The sequence below is a fragment of the Rhyacophila brunnea genome, unplaced genomic scaffold (assembly GCF_057557595.1).
Source record: "Rhyacophila brunnea isolate RB1 unplaced genomic scaffold, BYU_Rbru_1.0 scaffold_24, whole genome shotgun sequence".
Classification (NCBI taxonomy): Eukaryota; Metazoa; Arthropoda; class Insecta; order Trichoptera; family Rhyacophilidae; genus Rhyacophila; species Rhyacophila brunnea.
This window is the reverse complement of record NW_028232904.1, coordinates 384,124-398,124: the sequence shown is the minus strand read 5'-3', so window position 1 is coordinate 398,124 and position 14,001 is coordinate 384,124. Positions and strand designations below refer to the sequence as shown.

General features: G+C 30.3%; 1 protein-coding gene across 4 annotated transcripts in view; it reads left to right on the top strand.

Annotated features, from left to right (window-relative positions):
• Positions 1 to 4,928: 4,928 nt before the first annotated feature.
• Positions 4,929 to 14,001, top strand: part of LOC147068855 (glutamate receptor ionotropic, kainate 2-like) — a 59,561-nt gene continuing 50,488 nt past the window's right edge. Inside the window, exons 1-2 of one of the 4 annotated variants that reach the window (XM_085951381.1) lie at positions 4,929 to 5,004; positions 11,878 to 12,056. In XM_085951381.1, the coding sequence (XP_085807507.1) occupies positions 11,951 to 12,056 (106 nt within the window). In that variant the 5' untranslated portion in view covers positions 4,929 to 5,004; positions 11,878 to 11,950. Of the gene's footprint in view, positions 5,134 to 11,877; positions 12,057 to 14,001 lie in introns of all 4 variants that reach the window. The other 3 variants (XM_085951378.1, XM_085951382.1, XM_085951379.1) reach the window with 3 other exon arrangements.

Sequence of the window (14,001 nt, the reverse complement as noted above, 5' to 3'; positions counted from 1 at the left end):
TAGTAGTTAAGCTACAACATACGGCCGTAGCCATAAAATGACAAACTATAATTAAAGTAGGGAGTAAAATTATGTTAACGCGCGTGTTTGAACATGTACCTAACCGAATTTTTTTTTATTTTTTTTTAAACGGTACATGTTCAAACACGCGCGTCAATATCATTTTACTCTTTACTTCAATTATAGTTTGTCAATTTATGGCTACGGCCGTATGTTGTAGCTTAACCACTGGGGAATGACAAAAGAAATGACGTATTTCAAAAAAACACTACCTTATTCTTAGGTCAATAATTATTATAAAGCAATCATTATTCATAAGATGTTTATCACACTTGAATGGTCAAAGACATAGCTTATAATAAATATCTTTAGAATCATCTTGAAATGTGTTAATCTTGCCGATTTTTTGAATAATAAAATGCCTAATTCTTGTCAAATTTGGGATCACAGAGATTATCAATATAATTTTTTATCGTGAATATTTTACAAAAATTATCTCGTAATAAATTATGCTAATGGTTTTATAAATGCGTTTAAAAATTAATAAATGTAAAAAATCTTAACACCACTGCACAGTTATGTACCGAAATATGACTATATTCTAAAACATTAGAGCGAGAGGTTTAAAAGAATACTATTTTATGTAACAAAAATACTTCATGCAGTCATCAAATGTTTAAAATAACTATAAAGGATAATAAGGCTTCAAAAGTATATAAATAGATCATCTACAACGTTTAAGGAGTGTCCAGGATCATGGTTTGAATATACAATAAAAACTCAATTTTGACCTTCGACGAGCATGTCCCCCCTTAAGATTTTATAGACACGCTGTACTATTTCGAGTTAAATATTGCGCAATGTCAATTTTTCCGTAAAAGAGCGTTATAACTATAGTTGTAATTAATAAAATCGTATGGAGTAAGAAAAATGCGACGTAAAATAAGGTTTCTATCTCAGAATATGAATGTGTTATGCGGAGTCAGTAATCTATTTCGTCCGCGCAAAAGCATGTTGAATCGAGTCAAAATATAAAGTGCGTAATATTATTCCAAATAAAAACGATTTTTGGACATTATCTCAGCTGTTAATTAATGAATCACCATTAAATTTTGATATGAATATAGACCATAAAATGGTCTATCTGATTTACTTAAATAAGATAAGAAAAAACTTACTCATTTTATATGATGAATTTAATAGCGTAAATATTTTAGTTTTTTTGCTCTCCTGAACATTTATGATTTTAGACTTATCATGGTTTTTCCTGGGGCCGTCGATATGTGGTTACAACAAGTTGGTGCAACATGCCATTCACCTCGTGACACAATCAACTTATTGCAAGAAATGTTCAGTATTTTATATAATATTATATTTGATAACCCTTTATGTAGGTTAACGTTAAGCCATCAGATGGCACTAATACCAGAATGAGTAGGTACCTATATTATTAACTTTCAAAGTGAATAAGTAATGACAGTTCTTTTCGAATAAAATTAAATCTCTTTATTATTACAAAGGAAAAGTTTCTTGGAACTATAACACCATGCTTTATACATTAACGTTGAGAATAAGAAATAAACACACAAACAGTAGGAGCTTTGGAACTGCATGCCCTATGATGCAACTACAAACTAAATATGCACTATCTGAACGAATTTTCTTGTTGTTTTATAGCCAGGCATTTACTTATAAAATTAACAAGGTATCTTTATTATTAATTTATTTCACTCAACGTTATAACGTCTAAATATTATAATCGACCAAAGGTACTGCATGAAATTTGAATTTAAATTCTAATGGATTTAAGTTTTCTACTATTGATTCCATTTCAGTATAAATATTGCTGGTACGGCAAGATTGCCTGAATTATAAATAAAGTAAGATACTTTTAAAATTTCGCGTTGCGTGTCAAAATTTGTGGTTGTATTGAGTTGTATTAAAGATAATATATTGTGATCTTTGACTTAATAGGTAGGGGATAGAGTTTTTACCCACTTTATTGTATTGGTTTGTTTTATATCGTCGCTATAGGATTGGTTTGTCGAATATCCGTTTTTGTCGAAATTTCAATGCAGAATGTTTTTTTGTATCTAAATGAACTAAAACCATCCTTTTCTGTAAATTACTTTGTAATGGTAATGAATAAAATACATATAGTAAAAATAACAATTTAAATATCCATGTATTTAAATATAGGATTATGAAATTTGTTTTTCGTCTCCTGAACATTTGGTTTATTCGACAAACCAATCCTACAGCGACTATAAGTTAGAGTGAATAGTATACGTCGTCAGTGTGTATTTTTTTGGTGAGTGTACACAGTGCCTGAAGATGCGAAAGGCGAAACCCGGGTCGCAAAAACGACTCAAATGGAATAGTACAAAACTTAAATCCATTAGAGTCTAAATATTATTTGAAACCAAGGTAAATAAATTATTATTGATTGAGATAGTATACAATACCGTTGGTATTTCGTTGCATTATTTCAATATTGTAGATTATGTATGCTAGAAATTGTATTCACTGTTGTATCACTTGTTGCACAATTGGTTATTTTTTATTTAGTGTTGGGTTCTAAGGGTGTATTCTTTATTTCTTTTTTCTATTTTATTCGCCGTTTTAGGCTCGTTGTGATGTCTTGAGAATAGCGTCTGAAACGATCCAAACACTCCAAGGAACTTTTTACTTAACTTACGTTTTTCAAAAAGATTTTTTCAATTGTTTATAATAATATATTTTCCCAGAAGTGTTTTCAAAATTATGTATGTTCTATAATTAGAATCGTACATTCTTAAATCTTGTAAATTATTCGTTGAATAAAAAAATAATTAATTAAAAATAATAATAATATATGTAAAAAAAAAACTTTAACGTTTTAGAGTTGTTTAACATATTATAAATAATTTTGTATTACTGAGTGAGACTCGAACTCACGCCTTTCAATTTCCGGATGCGTGTGAATGGCACAATAAGAAGGATAATACGCTTGTTATGACCGTACCCGATCTCTATGGAATAAGCTCTTTCTTCAACATTTTTGCTATTTGTATTATTTGCATAAGAATACTGTAAATATTATTATAATAGTGCTTTCAACATCCACGCAGAAGGTTATGTGTTGATAGTTGGCAACAAAATAATAGATGGGTAGGTGTAATAGGTTTTACAGTACTTGATAGCATTTTTATACCTCTCCTTTCCTTTCACACGTATTTCATTTTAAAAGTTCCACGTCCCGGACAGATATTGCACGCCACAACCTCTTATGCGCTTCTTATCTCGTTTAGATATCGTTTTATTTATCGCAATTCCATGTTAATTCACTTTAAATAGGTGACCTTGAGAGTTTTTCATTAAAAATTAGTTGAACTAATTTTCTGTAAATATATAATAATATTATGACGTGTTTTAAACGATATAATTTGTGGTGGCGCTTTTAGCAGTAGACTGTAATTTGATGGTGGATTGGTGGATTACGGATCTAGGGGGACCCCCCGGATCATGCCAGACACTGACCTTTATGTTGAGAGGGCTGGCGCGCGCTGGGGCCGGTTCGGTTTTCACGCACTCACGCACTGGTAAACGGATGGTACACTTTGGATGGATTATATATTGTGAGGTTAATGATGATAAGTTCAGGATGTATAATATAGACGCGACACTCACCCAAACCGTAACAGATTTAGAGCAACGAAGGTCGAACAGATACGTTTTGTATGAGTCACGCTGTAGGTAGCGACGGTAAAGTTATAAAAAACTTGCCCACGTCCGCTTTCTGGATAATTTGAGCTAACTCAATGTTATTCAATCACGGTCGCCTGATGACCCATAACTGCTAGTCGTTTGGTCTTGTGACAATAATAAATAAGGGATTTTGAAGTAGGTGGAAAGGAAGAACGAGGGCTAGCATTTGGCCCAACCTATTTGAAATTGTAAAAAATAACACAAAAAATATATATTTTAGTCTTTTTTATTCGAAAGATAAGTACATTGCATTCATATTCTTATAGTGCCATCCCCTAGCAAAGGTCATTCACCATCAAGGCAATCTCAGCCTTATCATCTGCTAACCGGAACAGTTCAGTGGAGCTGCACTCGTACCAATCACGGAGGTTCTTAAGCCACGAAATGCGGCGTCGTACTCTGCTACGTTTACAGTTCATCTTTCCTTGTATGCTGTAGTTTTTTCCTCTCGTGGTTATAACATTTGAAAATGATTTCGGGCATATGAACACCGCTGCTGTTTTTGACGAAGCGCATTCTGGACGTCCAATTTTGGGTCACTTTTTTTAAGCACTGCTGGTCTTATCTTCTATCTCTAATACGAACAGTGTTGGCTTCCAAGACGTCAATAAGTGTTATTGTTTTATTATGTAACCCCATAGGAAATAATCGAGGGCTGTCAAATCGGTTTATCACCAAATTTCGATTCCAATAAGTCGATGGTTATGGTCGTCCTGTTGAAACCATTTCTCATCCGGATCAATGTTTCCATATTTTCAAAATAAAATGCGGGAACAAATAAACTACAAAATAATCAGTGTTTTTATAAAATATTACTAGCGCTTATTATAATATATATAATTCTATTGCGTTTTTAGTGGCCAATGTGTCTCGAAAGCAATTCAAACTCTAAACTTTCACCAAAAATCTTAAAACTGAAAAAACTTTATACCTAATTTAATTTACAATCATTTATTATTGGTAAACTCACCATATACAGGTTCTTGTCAATGTGCAGCAATGACGTATTATGTGCAGATTATAAGTAGTGGATTCTAAATTCTATTTTCTAATTTCCCGCTGCCGACTCATTCCACTAATGTCGGAAATCAGACGGCAATTTTTGAAACTAAATCAAGTCCAAGCGAAAGTATTTATAAAAAAATTCTTGCATACTAAAATATTCGCCGGTGAAAAATTTTAGTTTGTCATTTTTCACGATGAAAACACATCGCGTTTAACATACATTTTCAATTTTGAATTGAATGTCTCACAAAAGTATTTATTTATAATAAATTAAAACAATTTAAATGATTGTGAAGTGTGTGTTAGATAACTAATGATTTAAATATTTGTAAAAAAAGCAATCTTTATTTCTTAAGTCATTATGTTACACACGTGTTTCAAGTAAACCATTTTAGTTAATAATAACAATATATTATAATAATATATCTTTAAATCTTTACTCTTGGTACTGATATATCTATAGTATATATATTAATTAATAAATTCTGAATGAGAAAGCTTACTCATATATATATTAAAATTAATTATATTTTGGACTTGATACAGCTAATCTCACTTACAAATCAAATTTTTGCATTAGAGTAAACGTAAATGTAGAAATAAAAGTGGACTTAGACCTGAAAGAAGTCAGATTAATATAAACTTTATTGAAGTTATAATTATATTTATTCTACAATATTTTGTACTGATCTTTCTAGCAATTTTATAATCATTATAGTATATAAAATGTAATTAGAATTCATAAGAACAAGATTATTTCAAAATCACCTAGTTAAGTTATCAACACAAGTAAAATCTATACATATATTATATTATGGTAAATAAAACGCACACGTTTATATTAGTAGAAGTATCAAAAGGTCTATACAAATAAAATATTAAAATATTCATATCTTATAAAATAATTACTCCATATTTTCCTGAATAAAAACTCTGCAAAAAAAATAATCTCTGGCAATATCACTTGGTCATATCCTACACATATATTGAACATACATAATAATATGTAGATAATATACGCAAAGCTGTTGAAGCCAAATATAATTCTGTAGATGATGTATCTTCTACACATTATATTTTTATTTTAATACATATCAGTGATAGTCCATGACTTAGTCTACGTGAAATACATAATAAATAAAAAAAACCGTTTCGATCGTGATCGTTCGGATCGCGCCCCTCTACCCACACACAACCACACCACTCCACTACTGCTATCCATTGTTACTTACACACATCACCTCACCATTCTACCAATGCTATCTAACCATTATACCTACCCGTGACTAATTGTTGCAAGCGCATTATTTTCGAGAAGTTTTATCATAACTACGGAACCCTATGTTATATTAAAATATTAAGCTCGACAAAAACTGTACAATAATGTTGTCTCAATATTGGTTGAGCAATTTTTGAGTTGTAATTTAACAAACGAACAGACAAATATTATATTTTATTATATAGTATTAAACATACATAATTTTTGAAATCACTTATGATAAAATATATTAAAACCAGTAGAAAATTTATTTTTTTTGAAAAAAGTAAGATACCCAGCAGGTTTTCCTCAGAAATGTTTTTAAACATCGTGTATGTTCAATAATTAGAATGTTACATTCTTAAATCTTGAGAATTGTTCGTTGAATAAAAAAGTACTTAGTTAAATAATTGTATTATTAATGGTAGATAGATGTAATTATTTTCTACCAATTATTGATAGTTAACAACATAATTGATAATGTGTATTATAAATTAAATATATAATCAATAATATTTTGTAAGGGATTTTTTATGTGCATACATAAAAAAATACTGTTGTTTTTAACAGTTTGATTAAGATAATAATATTTTTTTAAACAAAATATTAACAGATGGATAAATTATAAACTGATGTATAAATTATTATAATAATTATAATATAATAATTTATTTATTTAAATATTATTATCACATCGCATAGTAGTTCTAAAAATAAAAATTGGCGTAAAAATGGTGTCGACGATGTGGAATTTTCGTAACAAGCGACAGCTGAGTCGACCGACAGGCTAATTTTAAAACAAGAATAATTCGTGAAACGGAAATATACAAATAAGTAACAATATTATTATGAAAGTGCTACAAAGATTGTGTTTACGAATTAATGAAATGGGAATAAAATTAATTTTTATACTTATTTAATAAACCACATTTAATTCAGACATTAAAATAAAATATATTTTGTACAATATGTTGCCTTTAATATTAATCCAATGCAAATCGTGGTTAACATCTGGGAGTATATTATTATCAAGTTACATGGTTGTGGTGTCATGAGTGCATCAGAGCGTTTTGTTGTAATTCGTTGCATATTGAATTAATTAACTGAAAGTATCTTCATAGGTGACCACGCATTGTATCTTAAACGTAGAGCGAGTAAATTTATGCCAACAACGCTTGTGTGTGCGTGTGAAACATGGACTCTTTATGTAAGATATTACGATTAGCGCAAAACAACGGATAAGGAAGCAGACAAGAGACGATATGATAGACGTCGCTAAGTAGACGAAATAGCAATAAGCTGGACATGTCGTCCGACGAATAGACAACTGCTGTACAAATTCCGTCATATAGTAGTACCCTCTCTTCGCTTTTTATTCGTACCCTCGTGGCTGAGGATCGTGATCATCTTTGAATTTTGCCATCCTTTGAGTGACCAAGACTTTCCATCCCTCTCAGTCTTCCGCTTGTCTCACGACAGAATGAATGGTGCCTCCAGTCAGTTCTTTCACTTGGTCGCTCCAACGCGCCGACGCATTTCCTCTGCTGCACCTACCCTGGAGGCCACCTAAACTACCAGTCTCTCCAGGTTTTTCGGTCCACGCCGGACAATATGTCCAAAAAACTGCAGAGCCGTTCCTTTATCTGCAGTCTCTGCTCTGATGATTGACTGGTCGTCCTGTGTTCTGTCCAAGAAATAAAAAGCATTTGGTGCCAACATCACTTCTCGAAGGCATCAATTGCCTTCCACTCCATTGCCTTCAGGGTCCATGACTCGACTCCATATAAAAATATTGAGAATACCCAAGTGGTAACCAAGGTGCACTAAATGCCAACAGAGACGCCGTAAAACCCGCTGGATAGACGAACTCATCAATTTAAAAAAAAAAGAGATAATTAGGGGAGGCCTTCATCTAGCACTGGATTGGCCCTCGCTGACGATGATAATGATTAGGGGTATTTGTATTTATACTAACTCAACCAACTACAGTTTGTCAACTTTGTCAATAATATTATCTTTAATCGTGTTAACTGTCAATACGTGGTTTACAATTATATGTACTAATTAAATTACATACAACTAAGTGAAGTTAGTACCTACGACAAATTGTATATTATTTTAATTAATTTGTCAATATAATTTAGTTGATTGATTTAGTTATTGATTTTTTTTATTAAAAATATCTGTGAAGGTACTGGTATTGCGTTTGTTCTGTAATTTTTGTATATTATGAACCTAGTCTTATAGAAAAAAAAAACATAACGTAGTCAATTGTCAGTATTTCCATTTTTTTTAATTGTTAATAACCATGTCCTTGCTTTTTCGTACAAGGTGGTTTTTAGTAATTTTGAACAATCACTATCACCCAGCCTTTGAGAAAAACACATAAATTTTGTGTCCTCACCGGGATCGAACCCAGAACTCTCGGGTGGAAGGCCAGCGCCTTACGCACTGCACTACGAGAGCCGCATATTGTATTTCCATTATTAACAATCATATTAAGTAAACGATATGCTAACAGTTACCGAATCAATTTTATCAAGATTGTGTATTTCCATTGTGGACTGTGACAAAACTTGGACTGTGGAATAACCGTTTCACGACTTCCGTTTCCGCCTTCTATTTTCACCAAACCTTTTCTGAACAAACAACAAAAAATGAAAATTTACTGCATTCTCTTTTTTCTAAATTTCTCATACACAGTTGGGGTCATTGTAACGTTTACCGTGGTTTGATGTTTCGGAACGATCCCGGCTCGGTTTGGTGGAGTTTGCCGCTAAAGTTAAACTCGTAACTAAGTCTGAAACTTTTCCAGTTACACCATCCCTACTAACCCGCAAACAATAATAATATTTCAGATTTTATTCCGCTTTACAGGTGGTCTTATTTGGAAATTATCAAAAACCCCCTTTATTGGTGCTAACTTTTTTGCATTAAATTATGTGGTTTACACATTCTTAGTTTAACTTTAAAAAAAATCTAACTCTAACTCTAGTAATTATTATATCTTTTTTAAAACAATCGTCGATTAATAATATAAAGCATGTACTATAATTTAATATAAACATATTATCTATATAATATTTATATATATATATATTAGGCTTGGACGGGTTTTAAGTATCCTTGGTCAGGAAGCTCTAGTAGATCGGGTACCAATAATTATTAGGAGTTGTAGTAGAAAATGGTAATTATTTGAAGATAATGAGTATAAACAGCGTATGTACAATATTACGTGAATAAAGTCTAACAGGTATGAATAGGTCAACAGGCAAGGTAAATTTTGGCGTCACCAGTAGTAATATTGTTAAATAGTAAATTGAGTAGGAAGGTATTGAATGCTTCGTCTTTCTCTGGTTGTCTTTTAAGCTGGGAAACCTAAGTGGGATTCTAACTATGTTATTCGAGAATTCAATTAAGAAATAACGTAAGATATTTTATAGATTGACATTTTTAAATATAATTACAATTCAAACACTTGACCGCTCAGAGTTCCATGAATAAATACCAAAATAAGTGACATGTGAGCTAAGAAAAACTTTCTTGCTGCCGGAAACGAAGGCAGGACAACTTTATACTACCTTTTAAAATGGGTGCATTTAATAATAGTAATAATGAAACTACGTTATTATAGAATGTCATATTTTAACGGAAAATCATTAGAAAAAACCTAAACTTATTATGCTAGTAACAGTATTTAGTTTAACGTAAATGCAACCTTATTTTTGACCAATGTGTAATTATGTCACGTTTATTTATATAAAGGGGTTTCATATAATAATAATATGTTTTTAAAATTGATTAAAACTTCTAATAATATGCACTATGTAATATTGACGAAAATATAGTGTGATACAGTTAGTATGTTCTATACAGGTGTTAATTAATACATTTTATAAATGAAATTATCATAAATTTAGAAACCATACCAGTAGGTAAAATTTTAGTTAATAACCTTTTAGAGAATGTACTGTGCCTCAGTATATAATCAATTTATAGACGTGAGTATTCCTGCCTCAAATATATACGAAACACCTCAAATCTGCTTCAGTATCAACTTTACTATCCTCTTAAGTTTTCGCTAAGTAATAAATAGCAAGTGCTAAGTTACAATAAAACGAGCTTCGATTATATTTGTATGAAATTTAATATTCACTTTACCCAAAACTGTTTAGTAAGCTAATGTAGCTTGTATTAAGACGACGTATTTGCTTTGATTCAAAATATAATAAGTGATGTAGACGTGCCATGGCTCATCTTATATTAATTATACCTGTAATTTAAAAAAAAAAATGTTGATAGATTAATACAAATTAGTTCGTAACACTATCGATAGCTTTTCAATTAGATAGTCGATTTAGTAAGTTAGTTGACTGTCATAAATTCTTGTTAATTATTTGTTTTAATAAATTAAATAATACAAAATATATAGAAAACAATCCACACTGATGTAGGTGCCTAATTTAAGAAGGATCATTTTTCTATTCTTAAGAGAGCATCAAATGGCAAATGAATTTATTAATGTGCATGAATATAATTAATTTAAATGATAGTTATTATTTTTGCCGTTACCGTTAGCCAAAGAAATATTAATATATCGTATTTAATTATTTTCCATGTCTTCAATAAATGATCATTATGAAAATCAACAAACTATTAGTAAAAATAGCTGTACAATGTATTTGTGTACCATTTAATAATGTTCAACGTATAAAATCGTTCGTGATCTTTATTAAAATCTATGTTGTGTTATATTTAATTTAAAATGATATCTGAGGCACATAGACAGGTAAATTAATTATTTCTCGACATAAAGCAAAAAAAAACTATGATATCTTATTTGAAATACATCTTATTATATAGTTACAAATGAAGTTGGTACCAATATTGATTATCAATTAACGTTAGATGAATTCTAGGAATAACAAAGTTACATTTTTTGGCTGAGCTGAAAATGTTTGATTTTTACCAAAGTCATCTTACTACCAACTTTGCATCCACATAATATTATCGAAAGAAAATTAAATACACTTGTAAGTATTCCCAGGAGTCATGAATGTAAACAGGTTACTATAAAGTCCGCATTGCATTCGGATTCATTCATAATATCTGTCACACCGGACGGTTGGCAATGGATAAAATACTTTTTCGGATCCATCACTCGGAAATTATGCGAATCTCTAAAAGAGAGATTTTTCATTATTTTTCTGTGTATTTTTTTCTCAAAAGAAAATATGTTAAAAATTTCACATCAACGTGAATTAATATACTTAATATTATAATGTGTTGACCAAACACTAGTTCGTAATAATTAATATATTATGTGAATTTATTTTAAATAATAGTTAGTAAAAGACTAGGTAAATCCTTTTTCAAACTTAGGTTTGAATTTGAAATATATAAATAAATAGTAAACAAAACGGCTTTTATTCAAAAATTTATAATATATTTTTTTTAGTTAAGTTTAATTGAAAGAGGTTTCAATTAAAAATCTGGCAAAACTTAACAAAATGTTATATAATAGTCAAATGGAACTTATTTTCACTGACCAGGCATATAAATATTCACAGTTTGAAAGTGCCTTGATAAAATTGAATACTTAATTATTTATTTATTATATTGAAAAATCGTTAAACCCATCAGTCCATAATTTACATGAAAAAACTTAATTAACTTAGTCAATTTTACTTGCAGAATAAAATTCGAGCTCGTGCGCTTTACGGTAAACGTTTAATTAACAGTCAATTAGTAAAATAATACTTCACACACATCAAAATGATATTGTCAAATAAAAACACTCAGACTCGTTTTGATTATTTTGGTTTCCCAATTTCGCTTGTGTTTAAATTTCAAATATTATTTTATAGAGTTATAATTATTATTTATGAATAAATAAATCATGATAAGTAAATGAATTAAAATAATCTAAAATAACATAAAATGAAGTGGTTACGAATTTTATTCTCGACGCAAGTGAGGAGTCTGGTCATCTTCAGCCTCTTCTTCATGATATGGCATGCCGACGGTGTGCACCACATCAAAATTGGTAAGAATCTTACTTTTAAATATCTTTAATAGTGTTAACAACCAATTCTTGGAGGAAATACACTATATTATCTAATTTAAATGAAACAATATATAATAGTTAGTCTACTTAGTTTTATTATAGTCCAGGTTTGTCCGCTTCAATGGGAATTATTGAAGATTTGGAAAAATAATTTAATGAAATTCTAAAAAATTCTCCGTCATTATATTACAAGTAAATCAATTAAATTTACCTAACTTTTCAAAAAATATTTATTATTTAAATGGTATTTAGTTACTTAAACTGCATAAAATGATTATAAATATTAATTTCAACGTTGCAAGTTAATAATGATGAATTTAATAAATTATGATGATGTATTGAGTTCCTCGTGCCGATCCCTCTTTATAAAGGATTTACTTGACAAATTTCTTGACAACATGCTTGCATTTGTATTTTTAATTTCTCATTAATATGCAGTTGACGCAAAAAAGGCTGATTCGCCCTTAATTCGAGACACCAGCAAAATGAGCAATAGGCGCGACCCTATTTAAATGCGTTAACTGCCAAATTAAAAGCAAACCGAGCAAAAGTTTCAATCTCCCCCGAAAGTGCTTCACGGCGTTAATCTAGAATCTGTTTCTCTTCATAATTGAGTTTATAATAAGATAAATTTGCCGGAAGAGGCCTCCCGGAAGCCTACAATAAAATAACATTTAATTTGAAGTCTTCCTGACGCGAACTCATAAAGAAGTACGCTTTAAAAATGTGTACGTATAAAACGACCGTATTACACTATATTATATACGAAAAATGTTGACTAAAAATTTGTTCGTAGTTACTACATATGGAAAAAGTGAAACTTCTTTACAAAATGATAATATAAATTATTGTGTGTTTACCTTTGTTTAGTGTACATGGCGCCTGAAGATGCCGAAAGGCGAAACCCGGGTCGCAAAAAACGACTTAAATGGAAATTAGAATTTGAATTCAAATTCCATCAAATACCTTTAGTCGATAGTATTAATATTATAAACTATTCAATTAAAACCATACTAGGCAAGCAACTTAATCATAACATAATTCTTGAATAGCCTTTAGGGCGAAGAAGAGAAATGATCCCGTATCAGTATCTACCCTAGAACGGAACTGAACTGAACTGCACTTTTTTGTATTAAACGACATAATTTTGGATCAGCTATCCGATGGTCAAAAATATTAACTCTAATTTCAAATATTTTTCAAGACATCCAATTGTAAAGAATGTTAAATCCGTATTGATTTTGGAATATAAGCATATTTAAAAACTTTAATGTTGTTTAGGTATCAGTTTCTTATTATGTATTGTTATTAAGTCCACTTAGTCAAAGTAGCCGTTAAAATTAAATAATTTTAAGTATTCTTGCAAAGTTAATACGAATTTGTGACCATAATTTGTACGATTTAGATCAAAATCTATATTTCTATAAGGTTTAACTGTAGACAAATCGTTCATTTCTGTTGTCTTGATAATAATCCTTGCATGACTAATGATTAAATTAGCTGCAAATAATTTCGCATTGTCGATTAATTTGTAACAAACATCAACTTGTGCACTGAAATTTATATTCCAGGACTTCAGTGAGCCTAAAATTAGTTTATATGCAATGAACCACATGTTTCCGTCATTTCTCTACAGCTTACGATCCCACTAACAACGTTCTATAATTATTACTGTCAATTATTATCATCCAAATAGCTCATAGCTAATTAGTCATATCGTTTGAATGACCCGATTCCACATAGTCAATTTTTCGAGGTTTTAAGAGTCAATTAACAATATATTTAAGGTAGGTATTGTGCAAACAAAATTTTATATTTTTTTAGAAATAAAATTGTGAGCTTTTTTGCCATAGGTGCTCATCGAAGGTCCGAAAATTCCGTCCAAACTCATTGCTTAAATAACAAAATTCTTGAGATTTTCATT